The sequence below is a fragment of the Larus michahellis genome, chromosome 1 (genome assembly GCF_964199755.1).
Source record: "Larus michahellis chromosome 1, bLarMic1.1, whole genome shotgun sequence".
NCBI classification, from domain to species: Eukaryota; Metazoa; Chordata; class Aves; order Charadriiformes; family Laridae; genus Larus; species Larus michahellis.
In genome coordinates, this window is record NC_133896.1 from 139,394,603 (window position 1) to 139,417,460 (window position 22,858).

Here is a 22,858-nt window from a genome sequence, read left to right on the forward strand (position 1 = left end):
AAGTAACTTAAAATATGTGTGCTGTGTAAGAACGTGTGCTGAAGTTTCATGTTTCAGGTAATCTTCTTCAAAATAATGGGAGTCTAGATTGCATCAGTTAGTTTAAAAACTGCTATGCTATTGGTAGGGACAAAATGGGATTAGAGCCAAAATTTGACTGTGTTACTGCCAAAGTCTGTATCAGATTTAAGACACATGCTTCTGCAAGCTTCCATGAAGGTTGTGAAAAAAGTTTTAATACAGAGTTGGATTACAGCTCTCGAGCTCAAAACATTGGCCACTACACTACCATCTTAAAAGGCTGCTGTAACACGGAGCACAGACTAGAGCAGATTTCTTACATTTTCTGGACCACAGATGGATTTTGAATGCCTCTTTGTGTCTTGATGGAAGATATATTAACTACATTAACTGGAATCCATACCTGATCATTTGTGAGCGTGTATGTGTATATATACAGATACATATCTATTTAAATCACTATCATGATTTTCTTTCAAGTGTATCTAAAATCTGCTCTAAGAAATTACACTCTCTAGATGAACTTACAATTGTTTTGAGCAGTAAAGAGCCAGATATTTACTCTCATATGTTGGAATCCTTTGTGAGTTTATAAGAGAAATTCTGGAAGCTTTTCTTTTCTGTATTGCTGATAGAGAAATGCATTTCGAAACAGACACCTCTAGCTGTATGACAACGACTGCGTAGTAACCTGAGGATTTTAAACATCAGAATGTACAAACCGTGGGCAACTGTGAATATTTTCATAGTTTCTTTTCTACATCTGCTGCAAGGATCTGACTATGAGAATGGGTCTGTGAAGGTAGGTGATCTTTATTTACTGTCATTCTTAATGGTTCGAATTGCCAGAATTACATAAATTTAATGTGCAAGGTGGAGATCTTTTTGCTGTTTTGGTGTTTGGGTTTATTTTGTGATGGTTTAGTTGCACAGATGTTTAGCAGCCATAGAGGAAAGGACAATCTATAAAGAAGTTAAATCCATATTTGCTATTTAATATTTTATGTCTTTTTACTAGTTATTATTAAGTACCTGTTAAACTTAAACTTTTAGTGTCAGTCATACAAAATAAAAGGAAAATCTAAACAAAAATGCAAGCCAGAGCGTTTGGAATACTTTTCAATACGCTTTTTAATTTCAGGTATTTAGAATTGCAGGAATTAGTATCCTGGTACTGAAAATTTTCCCCTAAAAACACGTGTTCACTTGTTTGCCAGAAATCAGGGAAATGTTTTTCTTTTGTTTTATTAGGAGATGTTATCCAGGACTTTAAAATAAGCAGCAACTAGTAATAATAGAGCACATTGCCTGGGAACTAACCTTTCTTCTGAATACAATACATGCAACAAAATTTAAGCTGAAACCTCACCTTGAGAGGAGGATTTTTCAGAGCTGACTTTCTGCGACAATGTGAGAACATCCAGGACAATCATTTTGAAAAATCAGAACAAAAACTGGAACAAGTTTCTATATGTGCAGTGTGTCCAAAAATGATTAATTCGGTGTGTGGTCCAGAACAAACTATTTGTTTTTCACCAACAGAGCAAAACAAGCTAATACTTTTGTTTTCAGTTCAGAAAACCTCCCGCTTGCAAGAGATGACCACACACTAGTCTGTGAACTGCACTGCATGTTGACCCGTGTTTTAGAAAAGAAATGCTAAGTTCTGTGCTTAATTGCAGCCTGCTGTTGCCAGCACAAGAAGTTAGCAGCGGTGAGCGATGTCTGCCTCAGGATGACTAATGACTTACCCCTTTGCCTGCTCACCATTCACAAGCCTTTCAATTTACAATCTCAGCAATCAGTGCTTTGAAGGCATTAGGACCGGAGTAATCAGTCTTGTATGCATTCCCTTTATGATCTGCATGACAAATCACTGGTTTCTTACATGTAGGAATCACTTTAAATCAGAAAGTGCTTTCTAATACAGAATACTAACCATTGTATAATTGGCAGTGATGATAATTCTGTCCTCACATGGGACACCAGTTTATTCAGCATAGTAGTAAACCGCTAGTTAGTCTTTTAATCAAATTTTGAAACCATATTATCCACTTTGCCTAGAATAAATGCAAGAGCTCTTCTTGCTAATTTAAACTGGTTTATAGATTATTCACTGTGATAGCTTTGTCCACTCAACATATGTACGTCTGTAATTGTTTTAATTGTAATTTGGCTACCACTCTCAAGAAGCCAGCCTAGCCACAGAGTATGTATATAATAACAAATCGCTGCTAGTTTCCAAGACTATCCTGAAGGTATCGTGTAAATCACATTAAAAAGGTCTGTGTTTCACATGCATTGGCTACTGATTGCCACAAGGAAAAGACTGGTTTTCCACTTGTTCTGGCTCTTTCTGTGTAGACAGAGATTTTTGGCTAAGCTGTGGATTACTTTTCCTTTAATGTTTTACATGTTATATTAGATTTCTGGGTTGTTTTAGTATGTATGACATGTGGGCTTTTGTGTGTGTGTGTGCATGTGATATACCCCACAAAAAGTTGTTCATATGACAGTGTTTAATGGTACACAGGGTTATGCCTATTCTTACCGATTGCGCCTCAAATTGAATTTGCAGAAATGATGTATTGCATTCACCTATCATGCCTTATTTTTTTAAAATTCTTTAAGATCAATGGCAGTATTGACATTGGATAAAACCCGCAAGGTCAGGATGCAGGTAATGTGCAATTAGCGAGACCCAAGAAGGGTCAACCACCTGCAACCTGCTCTTGCCCCTTTATATGAGTTCAAGTAACTGAGCTCTGCCCAGGACACCTGAAGTTTTAAACCCATTGATGGTTTAAACCATCAAGTGGTGTCAGTGTGGTATCATTCGATAGGGTTTTGGGGGACTAAGGACTTAAATATTCTCTTATCCCCCTTCCACAAATATCCTAATTAATGCCGTGAATATTAAAAAGCCTATGTACAAGTTGCTGTGATTCAGCAAGTATCTCCGTTGTGTTTGGCTTTTCCCAACCCTTAAATACACCACCTGTGCCGGCTACAGGAGTCCCTTTTACCACCATGTGCACACCAAGGCAGGTTGTCCAGTGCCCGTCAGGCCCAGCTCCTCCTACCTCTCTCCATTCCTGCCTTGTTCCATTCCCAGCATTTGACCGGTGTTCCCTCACCTCCAGGACTCAGGGTCTCAGTTTCCCTGCTGGGCTCCTGTTCATGCTCTCCATACGTCACCCTCCTTCCCACTTCCTTCCTGCTGGGTGGTGATGTCCTGCTTCTCTCTCAGACCCTCAGAAGGTCTGTCCCAGTTTCTCAGAGACAGCACTACCGGACTGTTTTGCTTTCCAATCATGTCTGACCATGATCCCCCCTTCCATCCCTAGCTTCTTGTTTTGTCCCTGTGGTAAGGACTTCCTGGCTTTCCTTTTCCTGACCCCAGTTTCTAGTTCTGGTCTCCCCGGATGTTCTCAGCCTCCTCAAACAGGTGTTTTGTGTTCATCTCCTTCCCTTTCCACAGTTCATCAGTGTTCATCTCCTTCCCCTTCCACAGGCAGATCTGGCAGCTACCCTTCCCTGCTTGCCCGACCCCTGTGGCCTGCTCACAGCCCCATGGACTGAACCTGTGGTGTCCTGCACCCATGTCCTGCTGCACTCCCGAATAGAGTGGGGTGCACACAAGCCCCATCTGCTGAGCATCTAGCTGCTAAACCCTGGCAGGTCTCTGCTGTTGCTCTAGGAGGTTTTGAATTTTGGGTGGATTTTTGCAGAGACAGCAGTAGACACATCCGGGACAACCAAGGTTCCTCAGGTGTCAAAACTTCACATCTGTGATTCATAGTAGGGAAACGCCAAACATTTACAAAAATGAGATTGCCAGAAAATGTTTTTGCACAGATAAAGAAGGAGCTTCATCCTCAACTGTGGTCAAGCCATTTTGACAGAGAAAGCAAAAAATTATTAAAATCGTTTTGAGGCAGACATCTGGCGTGGAAAGTTTCAGCCTGAATATCTAACGTCTGGCAGTGTTATAAACAACTGGAAAACAGTCTCATGATGGGAAGCGGTGGGCAGCCCCGAACTGGGACAGCGCAGCCATGCAGGTGTCAGGCTGGGCTCCTCAGCTGAACCCACGTCAGGGCTGGCAGCAAGCCCTCTGCCTCGCACACCAGTTGCTTGGTTCAGGATGCCAGCCTGGCATATGAGGTCCTCATTGAACAATTAGATTTCTGCATGGGTATTCTGAAGGCTGAGCATTATTATTTTTAATTTCTTTTTCATCAGGAAATGCTTTAAAAATTCTCGCTGAAGTTTTGTCCTGACAGTCTCTTACATTTTGGAACCCCTCAACTAGGGAACCGCAAACTTTGCCGTCTCTTTTCCTGTCTCTCCCCCACACATTTTTCCTCTCCTAGAGCAATGACAGACATAGGCTACTTTTTCCAGAATTTTAAAATTAGATGCAAAAAGCTATGTCCTATATTCATCAGAGCCGAGGCGAATTTTTTGCCAAGAAAAGCCAATGATCTGTCAGAGCTGCTCCTGCCTTCCAACACTAAAACCACCTCTCTAATGAGGCTGCAAGGTCTTGATCTCTGAGAATTTGAGTCTCATTGCTCCCTGCCCTATTCTGCCCCTTACGTTATTAATAAAATGCTAGGGGGAAGGCAAGAGAAAAGGACAACTGGTAATGCCCACATTATAACAGAATCACAGCCTTTTCTTTTTTGCAGAGGTCTTCTCCCCGCGGTGATCCCTCCTCTGGTTCATTAGAGAGAAATACACAGCTGATAGGCCTGAGGAGTATCATTGAAGTAGAAATCTGCTTTCTGATCAGAAGACCGAGGGATTAGTCATGCTTAGCCCTGGAGGTAAACATGGCTGCTCTCTGTTATGTGCACTCCTTTACCACAGCTAAACCTTTTTTACTTCTGCACTAAACATCGACACAGCCTTGAGTGGGCATTTTTGCTGTAACAGGTCTTAGATTCAACAGTCTCGTATTGCCACTGTGAGCTGGACAGAGGTGGAAGCCACTTTCCAAAAACAGCTGGTGCATAGTCCCTGTCTGCTGGTGAGTGTGAAACAGCACTTCGCCACCATCCTCGGTCCCTGGACCACCTAGGTGGATAATACTTTGGAATTTGGTATCTTTGGAAATACCAGAGAGCCATCACACCGTGAGCAGAAGGAATAGGGAAGCTCTTTGCATCTCTCCTTTCCTAGAGCCAGCTGCACTCTGTCTGTCTGTACAACCAAAACAGACAGGGCTCTGCAAAGAAACCTAAGCAGCAGAGCTGGACATAAGCTTTTGTCTCTGAAATTACGACTGACACTGTTTTTGAGATAGATCGACACAGCTCTCTAATAACTGCTTGCAAATGTTGCTCACTTTCTAGAAAATAGAGATTCTAACAAATCTTCTACCTCCTGGGTTATCTTCCTCAAAGGCAACTCCTGGAAGTACAGCAAACTGCTCAACAGTTAGAAAAAGCAACTCTAAAGGCTGTTGGAAACAATTCCTCTGTTTAAAACAGGCTTTTCATCCTCACATCCAGCTTCCTTTCAAAGTTAGCAAACTATTTTAAATAAATATTATGAAATAGTGGTTTTTCAGAAGTGTTTTATTATCCCAGTTTTGTCACTGCTGCTTTTGATTCTCTGTGATTACCATCTCTGATAGGCTCAATGAGCCAAAAACGTGTGAAAATGTACTTGCTGCATTCCTGCAGAAACGAATGTCTGTGCTTCTCCTTCAGGGGTGGGAAGCTATCAGGGAGGTTGTGAGGAAAGCCAATTTGTTCTGACTTATCTGCTATTGCCTTGACAAGGTACAGTGAAGGATAAGAGAACAATCCTGTATTGTTGCTATGCCACACGGCATCTGTCCTTGGCTCTTATCATTTGGAAAGGAAACTACTAACACACTGCTACTTTATCAAGAGCAGTTCTTGCTCATGAGAAATAGCAAAAAGATCTCTCCCAGCTGCTGTTCCAGTCCAGTCCATCCCAGCTAGGACTCTAATGTCTGAGTACAGAGCAGAGCTCTGAAAATTACATCAAGCTGTTCAGATTAATAAGATGCAGCGTTTGAGAAATTCATTCTATTAGTCAACTGTTTGAAATGAACACAGCGCTAATTAAACTTTGACATCAGTCATGGCTCACATCTGAAACGCTGTGAAACCAAAGGCAGGAAGGCAGGCTCAGAGGGCAGTGGAGCAACTTTCTGCTAATTTGCGGTCACAAGGCAACCAAAACAAGCAATCAGCTCAGGCTCCGTGAGCATTGCTTGTTTCTGCCTTATGTAGCCTACTTGTGCTTTCTCCCTCCCAGGCATTTACCTGTGGTGGTACAGATGGAAGCTCCCACAGGAGGCAAACAGATAAATAGCCTGCTTGAAAATGGAAAAAAAAAACCAAAACTGGTGCAAACGCTGCTGTTGTGGCTGCAAATTTTGTTCTGATCCCTGCTGTCCCTACTCCAGACTAGTAAGGTTTGCTTGTGTCTTATCTCCTATGGACACTATATCATTATTTGGGAAAAATAAATAAGGTAAAGTTGTAGGTGATAACTCTTTTGTTCTTATTCTCATTAGAAACTTTGTACAGTAGTTTTTAGAGTTATCACTACCTGACTGAGATCTGTGTTCCTTTTAGACCTTTCTCTCAGCGCAAGTAAGTCCAGTTGCAAAACTGCCCATTGCTGTTTCTTGGGCTTGGCTTTGAGATGTAGTCCCAGGCTTTGCTGGGGAGGGGGGCAGAAAATGACCCAAGACATTTTGCTGCAGGGAAGTAACTCGATATGATACCTTTCCTAAATAAACCCTTATTCCTTAGGAATTCCTCATTCCTCCCACTATGTGCCAGTCCCTTATCAACTTCTGCCCCTGCTCCCTACCTCCCCAGCACATTTTGGAAATCTTCATAATCCTTGTTGGGATTTGGGGAACGTGGACAATATGCTATGTGCCCCCAGTACAGCTGCAGAGATCCCATGTGCCCACGGGAAGACCAAGCAGAATTTGCCCTTTTTTTGATGTCCTTGTGAAGGAGCTATATATGGGCTTCTGGATCAGTGAATAGCAGAACAATTGAGTGGGGTATTTTTGTTTGCTGGCATTAAGAAAAATTCAGCTTCCTGGAGGATGTTGGATATTTTTTCTATTTTCCCCCAAATGGGATTTAAAATGTGTGACCACTCCGCTAGTGGTAGAACGCCATCTAGGGTCCTTGCTGCTTTGGCAGAGTCATACTGAGTGCCAGGGACGTGCAGTTGAGCACACGGGATTTGGCAATCCAATGTGGGTGCCACATAGGTTTGGAAAGGGGTGACCACTCTCATTATCAGGATGTCAGGATGGCTTTGTCTGAGCCATGCTTTCAGGTGGGAAGCATGCTGGGTTAGTTCTGAGAATTCACTGTCACCGACTGCAGCGTTGTCACTATTTGTGTGCCGTTGGGGAGGGAATTCTATTTGAGTCCGGTTAAATTGCAAAAGAGCCGCATCGTGTTACTCTCTCATATGTCATGTTGCACGTAGAGAATGTGCCATACAAACAGGCAAAACTTTTCACTTTAATTAGCAATGTGACTCAGAAACCACATTAAGATATTTTCCTGCACTGCTAGGGAAATATTACTTAAGAAAAATTACAGTTCCAGGAAAATGTGTGCATGTGATTGGGGTAACATAAGTTCATTTGGTATTGGCAATGGCTTTGCTTTGTGAAGTGACATTTTGAAACCTGGCCGTCCGATTGGCTAGTCACACTTCCAAAACATTTCTTAAAGTGTCTTGGGGCAAACCCAGAAACCAATGAAAGCACTAACTGAAGGAACCTCCATCACATTAAAACATATTTTGAAGTATTAAAAGAATACATAGTCATCTGATTTCATTCAGGTGTCTGTTACTGAGCCATTCCAAAATTACTTTCCAAACCCCAGTGACTTCCAACGAATGGACAAATATCAAAAGAAAGTAGCTACAGTCTGGACATACTCTTTGTAAACAGATACAATATGCTATTTTTGACATGTGTACCCTGTCACAGTGTTAGACTACGCCTAACATTGTGTATGATGAAGTGCTATGTAATGTTCCTAGCCATGCTCTAAACTGAGCATCACAGCTGACTGAACGGGTTGCAGCAATGCAAGGCAATAGGAAAAAGCATACAAGTAGAGGCTCAGAAAATGTACTGTAAGACCCCCAAAGCTGCCAGTAACACCTGGGATATTGATTTACCACCCTGGACTTTTATGACAATCCCTCTGTGTCCTTTCACTGACCAAGCAAATATGCTTTGTGTGATCACCATAGGAGGGACCTAAAGGTAAACTCTCAATGTAGATGACTAGGCTTGAACCGGAAGAAACTCCATACCATAGCAGACCTACTCTTTTCTTCCATCTGCTTGTCCAGCTTTTCCATCGCTGCCAACAAAATGATGCGCAGTGAATATTGTTACCTTCAAAATCACACTTCAGCTGCTGTGAGGAGGTTTCCCATGAGAGTCGAAAAACCTGACTGTGGGAAGAAGTATTTGTTTAATGAGAGTTGTAGTTGATCTTCAAAATATTTGCTGGCTGGAAAAAAACCTGCCTCATTCTAGGTATAAAGATCTAGCTGCCTAAAAGTATATAGTTGTGAGAGGTATTTTCATAAAATATTCTCAGTCTCTGATTGCTTTGAACGTGAAAAAGAATAAATATTCTGAGATTTAAGCTTTCACAAAATCATGTACGATTTTGATGTTTTCTGTTCTTTGCTTTGAATATTTTGGTTCATTCCAACCACGGATACAGCAACCAAAATATCTCATCTCTGAGGATTTTGATAATGTAAGCATGCTACTAAAGTGCTAGAAGTCTAATTTGTTTGCAGTAGCACCACAAAAGATGTATTCTAGTTCAAAAGGCCATTCAAAATATAAAACAGCTGTTATTTTGAAGCCATAGGGTAGCTGATATGATTTACTTGTGAAAACATATAATTTTCAGCTAAAGTAGAAGCTGTTTTATCATCAACTTGACCACTAATTTTAGGAAATGGATAAGTAAGTCTCCTGTCTTCACTGGAAGTAAGGCTGGAGCCCAAGGAGACAGACTCCCAAGGAGGGGAGTCTGAACACTGAGTGTCTGAGGTGGAGCAGTCTAGGAGTTGCTTCTCCTCCAGTTTTCGGTCTTGGTCAGATGATGTACTGACAAGGTTTTAGAAAAAGAGGCCCTCAAACATCACATCTGTATCAGTGAGAAATGTGACAGTCTCCGATAAATGTCTCCCTGTCAGCCCCCTGCCCCCTCATACAACACCTGGTCAAACTATTAGTTTTACCATTTCATATCGCTCCCAAACCCACAAATATCATATCTGTCACATCAGGACAAGAGGTAATGGGCACAAACTTGACCATAGGAAGTCCCACCTGAACATGAGGAGGAACTTCTTTCCTTTGAGGGTGGCAGAGCCCTGGCACAGGCTGCCCAGAGAGGTGGTGGAGTCTCCGTCTCTGGAGACATTCCAAACCCGCCTGGACGCATTCCTGTGCAACCTGCTGTGGGTGACCCTGCTCTGTCAGGGGGTTTGGACTAGATGATCTCCAGAGGTCCCTGCCAACCCCTACCATTGTGTGATTCTGTCAGTCTGTCTTTCTGTGCTCTGCCAATTCTCCAGACAGGGCAGGGCTCTATGCAGTTTTCTCTTTCAGCAGCCATGACACACAGGACTTCAGGATGAAGTAGTGAGATCATACAGTCACCCTTTCCTGAGAGGATGCATGGCCAAGGCCAACACTTTAGCTCTGGAGGCAGACAGGGGAGAGTTTTTGCCTAGGCTGTGGGTGGGGGAAGTAAAAGTTTTTTTCCTGTGTCTGCTTTTCAGTCCTTGAGTTTTTTCTGGGCAAGCAGGCACTGATGAGGGTAGAGAGGTGACCTTCAGGCTTTCCACTCAGAGTACCATTTCTTCCTCTGCAGGCACAGCAGGAGGAGCTGTCTGGGCCTTACAGCCAGGCGATGCATGTCTGACACGTGCATGTTTTTTGCTGGTGAGACTTAGATGGAGTCTCCCTTCGATGCAGTTGCAGAAAATGCTGTAGTAGCGGGCACAGCTGAAAATATTAGCAGGCAGATCAAGGCATCAATTTTGTGAGGAAGTTTTGGAAAACAAAACGTGCTGCCCTGGTACTTTGCCTCTGAGCCCCAAAACCCCAACTTCTTTGACTATCATATGTCTGATGCAACCCTAGGGTTTCTCAACTGTAATACAGTCCTTATTAATTTTATATTCAGGGAAAGAATGTTGAGGCCATTTTCAACCTCTTAAAGAAGAAATTCAGCCCAATTGCATATTTTTTGCTGTATACTTGGTCAATCTAGCTGTATGCTAGTATACAGTTCCCACTGGAGAAAGCACCCTTTTAAAAAAGTGACAGCTGGAAATCTGCCTCACAGGACCTAAACTTGTCCCCACCATAAGCAACGTGTCCCTCCAGGTTATTAATGCTGTATCTGTGATGACCAAGTGAACGTTCAGTCTGGATAAGGCAGTGCACTGAGAGAGACTAAACTTTTTTCTAAGTATCCGAAGAGATTTGAGTATTTGTTTAGTCACCATTTGAAGGTGGAATGAATTACTGCATGCCCCTGAAACTTCCCCTGTGCTCCTGATAATGATGGCAAAGCCTTTGATAGTCACTGAAAAATCCCATGACAAGCCCACCTGCTTCAGAGAACAATATTAGTAGGAAATCAAAATATCTCATTGTTTTGACTCTCTGTGGTCATGTTCACTATAATTCAAACCAACTTATTTGTGCACTAATAATGCACAGACAGTTCCAGAGGGGATACAGTCAGAGATGCGACTTCATCTATCAAAAGTTCATAGCAGACAGAGAAACAAAATTCTGATTTTATTGCAGCTGTTGAAAAGTAGATGTTCTTGCTCTCCTCAAAAATGAAATACAATGGTGATGATAAAATTAGTGCAAACTAGCATGTGTCAGACATGTGGTAGAGTTAGACGTCTCATGCTAGATGTTTATAGGATGATGCAGTTGCTTGTTGATAAGGCAGTAAGTCACTCCTGCAAGCCTGATGTTTTCAAGCTGCAGAAGATTCTCTCACTATTTTATTAACCGTTATGCAACACCCCAAGCATACAAGATGCTGTATTATAGACACTATTTGTTATGATAAAATTTGGCAATGGTTGAGCCCCTGATATCTCAAAATCATGGCCCATCAGTCTGAGCAATATTTTCTGTGTTTCCTTGGTACTGCCTTTGGATGAATGCCTTCCTCTGTTTTTTCAGGTCTTTTGCTTTGGTTGTAGATACCAGCTTAGGGATCATCTCTTTATTTTGTGTTTGCACCTGACCCCATAATCCTAGGAGCCACAATAATGATAAAAATACTACTAATAATGATGAAAACCCTCAAAAGGAGTTCCACTTACTGCAATGACTCCACACAAGCTTGTCATCCTCACCAGGAAAATGGTCAAACAAGGGACCTTCAGACACCATGTAGATCTTTGTATTGGCCTCACAATGGCAGGAGCTGCCCTGTTCTCAAGCCAAGACAGAACAAGATTTTTCCACAGGAGCTCCCTTGCAGTTGCCTGGCCACATCAGCTCGCAGTCTGTGTGGCGCAAGCCACAGGACAGCTGGGCAACTACCCCATGGCTTTGAGGCAGGGAATGAAGTGCTTCCCTCTGTCAAGGCAGCTGCCAGTGCTGGCCTTCAGCCGGTCCCAGGTCCTTCAGGCCTTGGTGCAGTTGCTCCTCCTGGATGTTTATATTTGTGTACCTGAGAAAAATTGACTGCTGTTCCTCAGATATTGCCTTTGCTTTGGATAAGGAGAAGGGATGATTTCATCTCATTTCACTGCTCTCAGTTGAGTGGGTCAGCGAACTACAGCTGAGCTAGTGAAGGCTTTCTCTCTCAACTCAAGCCTTAATGTACATTTTAAGCTGTCTGGGGCCAGAGCTGCTGACTGCTCCTTTAGTGTCAATGGAGAGAAAGAGGCAGTTTGGAGGCACAGTTTATCCAACAGACTTTGCAATGAAATGAATGTGCAGCCAATGGACTTATTTTTCCCTATTAACTATAATAGGTGTCTCAGATAACTAGTTCATATTCAGTCAGGTAAATGATACCTATAGGATTAGCTTATTTTTTTTTAAATGATCATGGGGTAGCAGGGAGCTGTAGGTACTCTGTCTCTGCAAGATGAGCCCATCAGCTCAAACATTGTTGTAAAAACACCTTGGGGAATGCATCATGGAAGAAAAGGTTATTTTCAGGTGTAGCATACATAGCAGCAAAATTCCTTGGTATTTTCATGTGGTGATGAATCATATACTGAGTATTTAAACTGGTTTGAGTCTAGTTCTGAGAATAGCCTTCGGGCAGCACTGGAATGGGGGCAGTTCAGCTTCTGGTTGCATCAAGTCTTTGTCTTCTACATGACTCCTCTTGAACTGAATGCAGCTGCTACTGCTGCATGAAGCACACAGCACCCACATAAAGGTTCAAAACGTCCTCACGTGCTGCCAGTACTCTTTGTCCATGCCCAAGTGCCCTCACTTTGTGATGAAATCTCCTCCCCAGAGAGGTTAATTTTGAAAGATTTAGTTTGAACTTAGCTTAAACCTGTTTGGCCGTATTTGTGATACAATGGCATTAAGAGAGTCATCACTCTGTTATGCATCTACAATCTGCTCGTCTGCTTTCCCTGGCAAGATAAAGCCATTACCTTCTTGTTATTGCTTAACTGCTGAGAGGATGGATCATAAACCAGTGCAAGGTTACTGAGAGGTTCCTTAATCATTTGTCCTGGCCCCAGACACAGTGATAATGTTGAAGATTTCCATTGGTATTCATGCAACACTTGCCACAATAGTATCCGTGACCCTAACTCAGAAAAACATTCCTTTGCAGAAGAGCGCACGTGTTAAGCTTTAAGCAGAGGCTTGTGTCCCACTGTGGATAAGGACTGTGACGCTGAGGCTTAAGAACGGTAGTCATCTGTGTAAGCTTTCAGGATGTCCTCCTTGGTTCTGTGGGTGTGAAGTAGTACAGAGTGAAGTACAGAGTGAAATGCAAGCAGGAGTTTCTTCAGACTGAGCAAAATATGGATTGCGATCAACCTTTATTTTTGCCTTCTCATGCACACAAAATATTATTCACCGTGCATCTGTTTTCTTAAATAAAAATACTAATAGATACTGATGGCCTTTAAAAGAATTAATTTTGGGTTGTAGACGTGTTTGTGCTGTAGATTCTCAAATAAATTTATGACTTTAGCGGGCTTTCCTTTTACTATCGTATTCTACACATCTTTCCTCTGTTGTTCAAAATACCTCCAGGAGATCTTGAAACACAGCATTAGTACAAAGACCATCTGTGTCAGGCTGAAAAGAGTGGCACATGTGAAAAAACCAGGAGTTCTGCAAGCATGAGTTTTGTCAGCTTACTCAGACATCAGTTTGAAAAGGGTAGGGTTTTTTTTCTTAGGCAAGACACCTAGGAGCTTGTCAAGTATGGAGAAAAGGTGCAAACTGCTGAGCTGCAGCACTTGATGGGAGATTGTCGATGATAGTAATTCTCAACAAGGGGCCTGGTTTGAACAGTGCCGACTATGTGTGGGATTGTGCATCTGTATGACAAGATGCATAAGCCAAATATTTGACTAGCGTAAATCAACAGGGTAATGAACTCAGTGTCTGATTTAAGTGGGAAAGGCCACTGAATGTACCACTGCTTTTTCTCTTGTTCTTTTCCAATGCTAACTACTTTTAGGGGTTTTTTGGCATCTGAGATTGCTAGGAAGAAGATAGATAGCCCATTATGGTTTCTTTTGGAAGGACAAAAGTTGTAATTATCCAAAAATCACAATGCTAACCCACGTTATCATTTCCTGATGTCAGTGATTTTGCTCATAGCCCAAATAGAGGAAAACAGATATTCTTTTTTGAGTTGAAGAATAGTTTTGGAACATATGAGAGGTCAATGTCATGAAAAACACACAACTTCATTTAAATATGAATCTGATTTTTATCGCTGTGTATGGGATCCATTCTTAAGAGAAGATACTTAGAAAAATGACAATAAGAGCAGAAGTAAGCTGAAGAGATAATGAGCTACTTAAACCTACTACTTTGATATTTGTTATTGATGAGTTCTATGCAAAAACTTCTCGTAGGCAATAGCAATATGTATTAAGTTGACTACAGGGTATACATTGACGGGTACTGAAAGTTTAGGACATTTGGAGCTTTCCAGTGATAGGGCTCCACAGGTAATTTGTTCATTTTGGGTGTGTGTAAAGGCCATTTCCTTGGCCCTTTGCCAATAGCTCCTTCTATACTTTCTTTCTCTCTCAAGCCTTAATGCACATTTTAAGCCATGAATCATAATTTTGCTGCCTCTGTGAACCACAGCAAGTGCAGTGAAGTCCTGCTCCACATAGGTTTCAGCCTTTACAACCAACAACTACACAGTGGTGATGGTTCAACCCAGCTGACTACTAAAATCTGGGTCAACGTAAGGGAAGTGGAGTGAGGGCATGGAAGGGAGAAAAATGGATGTTACTCTGCACCAGGAGGCTGAACAGCTCAGCCTGAGGTAGGTCTCATTAGAATCCCACCTGGCAGAATATGGGGAAAGGAGTAAAAATAAACATAAAAGCACAGTGGGATCCAAGCAGTACAAGTTGATGAGAGGAGAGTTGAGAATGTAAGCGGAACCTGGAAGGAATTATCAGAGATTATTAATTATCAGAGAAAGCCTAAAAAAGGGAGGAAGGGGTATCTGACGTGGGAAATAGCATGTGAAGATGATTACAGTCAGGATAAACAAACAGATGGCAGCTTTGTTCCTCTTCCTTTTTGTGAGGAGCTGGTTCTCCCAAAAATGTCAGTGGAGGTTTGACCTCTCTGCATGCTTCCCCCTGCTTAGTGGCTGAGTGTGGAGCTCCCCTACTGATCAAATGCTGATTTTAACCACTGTCCACTTGATATTACTGTAAGAGGGGATAAAGTCCTTGATCACCACATGAGTGGTAGGTTTGGGATGCTGTTGAATCTAACACCTTCTTCCAATTTCACATTTTGAAACATTTATTCACCTTTCTGGGCAAAGCTGCACCCTTCTAAACGGGGCTTTCAAGTCAGGCAGAGTACATTTGTCTACATCTAAACAGGGCTTGAATTTAAACTGCAGCATATGAAAGAAGTCTCCACATCGATGCCATGCTAGCAGCCCTATGGCATTTCACCTATGGTATTGTCTGAGACCATAAGAGGTTCTGTGTTTTCATTTGATGCTGTCCTTTTCAAAAGAGGAGGAGCAGAAATGAATGCTTTGGAAGGATTTCATGACAACACGCTATTCGGTGCTGCTGTGCCATAGCAAGAGGGTGCCTGACGGAAGCAGTTCAGTCTGCGGTGTCTGAGGCCGTAGGGCTGTGGCCTGCTGGTGGGGCTGATGCACCTTCCACACTCTTTTTGCTTTTTAGGCTTCTAGGCTTGAATGCTTTTAAGTTGTGGATAGCTGCCTCTAAGGTCAAAGTGTAGAAGGATGAGGGATGTCCTTCTTGATGCTGAACAGTCTGTCTGTGCTCTAGCAAGTGTTTAGAAGAACATTTTAGGTCAGCGTATCGTAACAGTCTCAAAGGAGTCAAACCCAACCCATAATGTGGTATTCACTGTTCCTGTTTTGGCACTTTTAGGTAGATTGGAACAAAATGAGGTGCTTCTCTTCAGAAGTTTTATATCCCAGATGGCTGCGGTGAGATTTGTTTGACCAAAGATCCACCGCACTGATACCTCTTGTGATCTGGTGAGCCTGGCCTTGCTGGGCAGCCAGCAGAAAGATTTTCAATATGATTTCAAATGAATCATGCTCTAAAAGTGTCTATATTTCTCTGTCTTGGCTATAGAGGGAGCTGAGAGTGACTAGCTCACAGGCAAAACAGATATCCACACTGTAAAAAACGACAACTATTTGGGATTCATCCCTCCCTTAAGAGCTGGCAGTGCCATCGCCCCACCATCTTGCCTAGTGTCAGCAGTGCTCATAGGGAGAGACTGTAATTTATCTCAGTGCTGCTGTTGTTACGGGACAGGGCATCAGGAAATTCTGTATTGGATAGGGATTCCCATGAAGAGTTATAAAGTCAGCTGTAAAATCTGTTCCCTCCAGGAAGGAGTCAAACATAAGAAGAAGGAAGACAATTATTCTGGCATTGCGATGGTAGGCAACTGGCAACCCCCTCAAACTGCAGAGCTTGGATAGGTGTTAGGAAACATGAAGAGAGTAGAGGCAACAGATTTACTTCAGGGCTGAATAGCCCAGGCAATGCTGAGCAGGGCTGCTTCTCCAATTTCCAATATATGAAAACCAGTGAGAGAAGGAACAACCGGCACACATAGGCGGTCTTTGTCAATAACGCTATGATGCATCAATATCAGATGTACATATTTTTAATTACCAGAATTCAAATCCTATTGGACATGTATTTTTTGGTATAAAAATGACTTCTACCAATATAACTTATCTCTCTTTCTATACAATAGTACATGTGAAAGCATAAAGGTAGTTAATTTCAGTGTATTCAGTCCACATTAAGGAACTTGTATAGCTTTAAAAATACAAAAATCCTTAAAACAATACAAAAATCCTTAAAACAGTACAAATTCTTGCTTTAGATAAACCCAGAGGTCTTTGCTTAGCATGAGGAGGCATGTATACTTTTTTTGTACTCTTTCATCTTAGGTTTAAACCTTATTTTGCTCATATAATAATAATTAGTAAAAATTCTTGATATTTCAGTAAAAGAAATGGAAAATCTAGTCCCAAAGTACTCTTTGGGACTCTTACAAGCAGTGCAGTCTTCTAATTTACAGAATACCATCCTCTCATTTTACAGGTTGTCTGTAAATTCAGTCTAGTTTAGAAATCTTGTATGCTGATTCAGCCAGAACATCCTTTTACTGCAAAGAGGAAAGAAAATATTATTAATGGTTAATACAATTCAGTTTTAATCCTTGGTCTCATTACTATGCCAGCACTGGTCCCATACTTGCATGTTTTGCAAGGTCAAGGAGACAGTTTGTGAATGGGAATGAATATAAGCTGCAGTTCTTAGAACAAACAAGTCTTGACGCACTGACCTCAAGCTGAATTTCAGCTTTCCTACATCAGCAAAAGTCTGGGTAGCTTGTTTGTGAAACTGTCCTGAAATTCAGTTACTAGCGCTAAGTATTCACATTCCTTCTGAGCTCTCTGTCCATAAGTATTGAGATGGGCTTTCCAGTTTTCACCACACACATACGAAATGTATGAGAAATCATTCACTGATGAAAAACAGCCATCTCTATAATGAAACATGGCAGCTTGCTAGAGCACAATATAATGTTCTGTATGGGCATAAAAGAAGAGCAAATAACTTCTTCTGAGTTAACTACGTAGGGAATTTTAGCTCAGTGGAAGGTAATTACCCAAAAACGAACTTGGCCTGCACGTACAGGCTAACATCTGTATTGTTGCAAAATAAATGCCACAGATGTTTTAATAACAAATAACAGATGCACTCAGTGCTTGGGTTTCAGATCTCATCTAAAAATGTTCTTCTTATAGGTGACCCTTCCCCCCCTCCACTTCCCCAGTCCTATACAGAGGACTGGCTTGCTACCGGTTCAGACTTCAGGCTACTGCACACCTCGTATCGCCAGCTTCCTACGCTTCAGCTTGGCTTTTAAGAACTGGTGTTTTATTTATGAGAGCTGGCACTGCAGCCCGTTATTTGCAAGTCAAAAAGTACAGTCAACTGCATGACCAGAGAGCACAGCTGAGAGCACCAGCCCAGCGCAACACAGCCATTTACAAAGATAACCTTTCACTCGGGTTGGAGGCAATAGTTTTCAGCAGATCTGGTGAGTCAGTGGAAATAAATACTCAATGCCTTGATAAAGGCACAAACACAGATGTCGGAAAGCAGCAGCCAAGGAAACCAGTATTGTTATGGGGTGCTGTGCAATATTAAGTTTCTGTTGAACAGGTATTTTTTAAGTGAATAACACCTTTAAACTGATGGGGTAGGTCTTTCTAGGGAGCATTCTCCCGTGGAAGTGCAGAATGGTCTCGTACATCACGCAGGTGGAAAATGCAATGACTGCACTGACGTGGCTGTGCAGCCACAGCACTGAGGCTGGATGGAGGCCCCTTTGGCTGACTTGAGCAGGACCCAAAGGGTAGCCAGGATGGGAAATGGAGGATGGATCCTGCACTTTGCAGCACGTTGAACGTTGTGTTTGCCCACCATGTGGATAGGCCCTTGTACTTAGGGCAGCTTCCAGCTGTATCACCTGCCTATGCAGTGATGTCTCACGGCTGGCACCAGAGTTTAGGCACTAGAGGTGGCTTGCCTTGGCAGCAAGCCACCACTTGAACTCACTCAGGATTGTCAAGGGGGGTGACCTGGGATTCACGCTGGCACAACTGGCCAGCTCAGGCACAGCAACAATGTGATGTGAACGATGTGAAACAGTGATGTCAACCTTGCGTCTGCCAGGTTCCCTGGGGAGCTGGGATAGCTGGGATACAGGGAATACAGCCTGCATTTGTCAAGCAGCTGTAGTGCTGTGATGGTAAGGGTGAGGAAGTGGGCATCTCCCCTTCCCGAATTATATGGGCACAAATCCTGCAGATCTGTCTGGTACCGGGCACTGTCAAAGCCCGCGACATCTCTGTGTGCTCCTGTTTTCCCAGGTATTCTTGGCTGTCCTCAGTAACGTGCTGCCGTTTTGTACAAGTGCTCCATGTGCTGCACTGGGGACAGGCTGCAAAGGTACTGGCTTTCTGACTTCCCCCTTCTCTTCCAGAGGACGTCTCTGTCAGCATTGGAGCGGTCAGAACAGCAGATCAGGAGAGCATCCAGCCTGGAAGAGCTGCTTCGCATCACTCACTCTGAGGACTGGAAGCTGTGGAAATGCAGGCTAAAACTCAAAAGTCTGGCCAATTTAGACTCCCGCTCTGCATCACATCGCTCCACCAGATTTGCTGCTGCTTTCTATGATATCGATACACTGAAAGGTAGGTGCAGGTTGGCAGCTGAATGACCTCAGCTTCAGGGCCACAGATTGTTAAGCAGTGAAGGGTTAAGTACCAGGGGTTTCCTAGAATACACCCATACTAGAAACAACAGGGCATTCATGGAAAATTACTTTGTATGAAAAAATGTCAGGCAACAGCCCCAGTACGCCTCCCTGTTTTGTTGCCAAATCAGGCTTATTGTTCTCTGTATACTCTCCAAAGGGAAGATGTATTATGCATGGATTTGTCAGTCCAGAGAAAGGAGCGGAAGTCAACGTGCAAAGAACAGGTTGGAATGACTGGCCGAGGGGCTGGCAAGCAGCATTGTGCTAATTCTCAGAATTTGCTTGCAGGCAGAAACGAATGAGATTTCCTGCAGGCATGGAAATCCCTGTTTTTATTAGGTGTGCTCTGATATAAGGCACTGCATCAGCAGCAGTGTCTGGGTGGGATTTCTACAGGAAGGAGATATTGCCCTAATTTCAATCGATTGGAGGAAGTCTCTCTGGAGAGAAGTATATCTTGAAAAGACCAACCAACACTTGAATGCGGGGAATCACCATCTATTCCCTCACCTGGAGCAAAAATGAATATTGTTCCCTGTAGGTGAGAGACTTGAGAGGCATTATGTGTTTACTGATGTAAAATAAAGCATCAGTTACCATACTTTGGCCGAGGAAATGTATATCCTACGGCAAAGCTACACTGTAGCCTAATGAAGGACAGACTGAGCTATTCTTTTTTTGTTCAGTCTTTACCCTGAAGTGATATGATCACATCACTTTCCTTTTGGGAAATCAGATATTGCTGACCCTGTTCCAGTACCACTTTTACAACAGCCACAGCCACTTCGCACACCATTACTCAGCTAAATTATGGCTGAGCAAAGGCCTAAATTTGCATCTCTGAGCTACAGCACAGAAGTGCAGACACGAATGCTAGTCTGAAAAGGGTTTTCATACAACAGGCATGGTTTTAAGCTTCTCATAGAAATTTTGTACAGAAAAAAAGTTAAATCCAATACACACTGGAAGAACAATTAAGAGGGCTTCAATTAATGATAAACATTTTGTTTACACACCTTTACAAGTCTACACAGCAACATCAACAATCCACAGAGCTGTTATTAGAAGTCACACCCAGTGTCAAATGCTGTAACTCTCTACTCACTACTGCTCATTCAGTGACCACCAGCATTTCTGACAAATTAAAATATTCCTTTTGTCAAAACAGCAAGACAACAGAGGATGTTCTCAAGTGTTACTGAGGCAGTGCATAATGTAACTGTTTGGGTAATGAAGTCTGATAACTATAGTCATATAGGTGTAATTTTTCTTCTCAGAACAGCTGTTAGGTCGCTTTAACTATAGTCATATAGGTGTGATTTTTCTTCTCAGAACAGCTGTTAGGTCGCTTCCTACTTTCCCTTTAAAAGTCTAATTCTAGACATGAGATGTCAGCTTTCTCATTCAAAGTAAGCCACTGAAATTTAAGTTAAAAAGAACCTATTGGGTCATCTTCTCCATTCTTCCATCCAAAGTAGAATTACCCCAGGACAGAAACTACTTCTGTTCTAATATCTTAATATGTTCAAGGTACTAAAGGTCCTTTTAAAAAACCGAGCCTATAAACATGGATTTCTTTCCCACACCCTTTCCAGTCATTAAGCATTGACCTTTTTGCCAAGGGCATCTGTTTTCTTTTAGTAAACTGTTTTGACGAGAAGCCTGGGTCAAGGCTCCTCGTTGTTTCACTGCTAGACCATCTTCCACAGCACCCCAAAATCCAGTAGGTCCAATTCAGGACTTTGTTCCTCCTCTCTAGAGCTTTAATGATGAATTCACTGAAAGCTCGTGTCGCCCTGTCTAACCACAGCCTCCCCTGAGCAGCTCAGCTCACCTAGGACTGCAGCGCTTTCAAACTTGAGTCTGTATCGGAGCCAAATTTCTCAGCAGATGCCCTGTGCCTGCTGATGGAAGAGATCAGGGTGACCACGGTGCTTCTGAGCAAAATGTGACACCTACTGCTTTGACAGAAAAGAAGGCTCCAAGGAGACCTTATAGTGGCCTACCAGTATCTTCAGGGGGCCTACAAGAAAGATGGTGAGGGACTTTTAGGATGTTGGGTAATGGTAGGACTAGAGGGAATGGATTAAAACTAGAGATGGGACGATTCAGACTGGATGTTAGGAAGAAGTTCTTCACCATGAGGGTGGTGAGACACTGGAACAGGTTGCCCAGAGAGGTGGTGGAAGCCCCATCCCTGGAAGTGTTCAAGGCCAGGCTGGATGGGGCTCTGGGCAACCTGAGCTAGTGGGAGGTGTCCCTGTCCATGGCAGGGGGGTTGGGACTAGATGATCTTTAATGTCCCTTCCAACCCTAACAATTCTATGATTCTATGACTATCCCTCCTTATAACAACCCTTCTGCTAAAGAAGTGGTTAATGAAGTGAGGAAATGGGCAGTCGAAAAGGTCATCACCGCTAACACTCATTGAAGTGACATCTGAAGTGATTACACGCACATACCTTAATAAGTTTGGCAAACACTTTCTTTTCTATTTTAAGGCCGAGGATTGGATTGCTTTTTTGATAGACTAACACTACTCTAGAAAATTCTACTGATTTTAGTGATTCTTTGCTTAATTTATGCTGTAAAATCAGAAACTGGGCCTCAAGCTCTCATTTCTTGTACTTTTTGCGAGACTGGAAAGTGGAGTGAAACAACGCTGGGGAAGGACTTTGCGGCAATAAACAAACTGATTTAAATATACACAGTCAGCTGAACAAAAAGTTATAAATAATAAAAGGAAAGTCAGGAAGGAAAGAAAGAAGTAAATACCTACCCAAATACAAAGTATAGCATTTAGATTAAAAGTCTTCCAGAATTTTTGTATTTTTTTTTCAGAATTTCCCTGTAAATGTGCGCACTGCTTGCACAATAGTAGGGAGGTGGACTACATTGGAAGAGAGAGCAATTTTCTTAATAGTATAGAAGCTGCTTTTGATCTTTCAGAAGCCTGATGGAGGGGGGCAGACAGGAAAAAGGTTTTTCATAATTTTAAGGAGGATGTAATGCATAAGCATTGATGACTCTTGAGTAATTCCATAACTTGAATCAGATAAGCAAAAGCCAAAAAAAGCAAGGCCATCTCTTAACAAGACTTGAGATAATACTATGTAAAATGTCACTACTTTCTCCCTCTGGTTCAGTCAGTTAATGCATTATTCCTCCTCACAGTCAGAATTTGACAGATCAGTTTAAAATAAATTACTAGTTGACAACAATTCAGTATTTGAAAGATGTCACAGTGTTTTGAATAGATAAATCATGCTTGAATTCATATTCCTGTTATTCAAACTCGAACCCCTGAGGGTACTGAGGTGTGAGAGTGTTTGTCTTGGATTTCATCAGACATTTTGGAAACGGTGCTCGCTGGCTGACATCCAGTAGGAGTATTAATACCCTCTGACCAGAATCTGTTAATCATTAATGTGCTTTTGCAGTCAGGCCCAGGCTCTGCTGGGTCCGCAGTGGGGTACATGTGAAGAGAGGATAAAATGACAATAAGGAGGTCTACCCTGGAGAAAAGGAGAACAGGGTGGGGGCCAGCTTTGTCAGACAGAGGCCTTGGAGCTGACTCTTGGCTAGGGGAAATCGATGCAGTTCTACTTAACCCACTGTAATTAATGGAGATTTTGGTCATCTGCGTTGAAAACTAAAGGCGAATAAATGCACTGACCTCTCTGCCAGTGCAGCTGGTGTAAGTTACTG

General features: G+C 42.5%; 1 protein-coding gene across 2 annotated transcripts in view; it reads left to right on the top strand.

The window, feature by feature from the left end:
- The first annotated feature begins 261 nt into the window (after positions 1 to 261).
- The window catches only part of VEGFD (vascular endothelial growth factor D), a 32,188-nt gene continuing 9,591 nt past the window's right edge, over positions 262 to 22,858 (top strand). The window contains exons 1-3 of one of the 2 annotated variants that reach the window (XM_074605907.1): positions 262 to 442; positions 677 to 823; positions 18,875 to 19,085. In XM_074605907.1, coding sequence (XP_074462008.1) covers positions 734 to 823; positions 18,875 to 19,085 — 301 coding nt within the window. In that variant the 5' untranslated portion in view covers positions 262 to 442; positions 677 to 733. Of the gene's footprint in view, positions 443 to 656; positions 824 to 18,874; positions 19,086 to 22,858 lie in introns of both variants that reach the window. The other variant, XM_074605897.1, reaches the window with a different exon arrangement.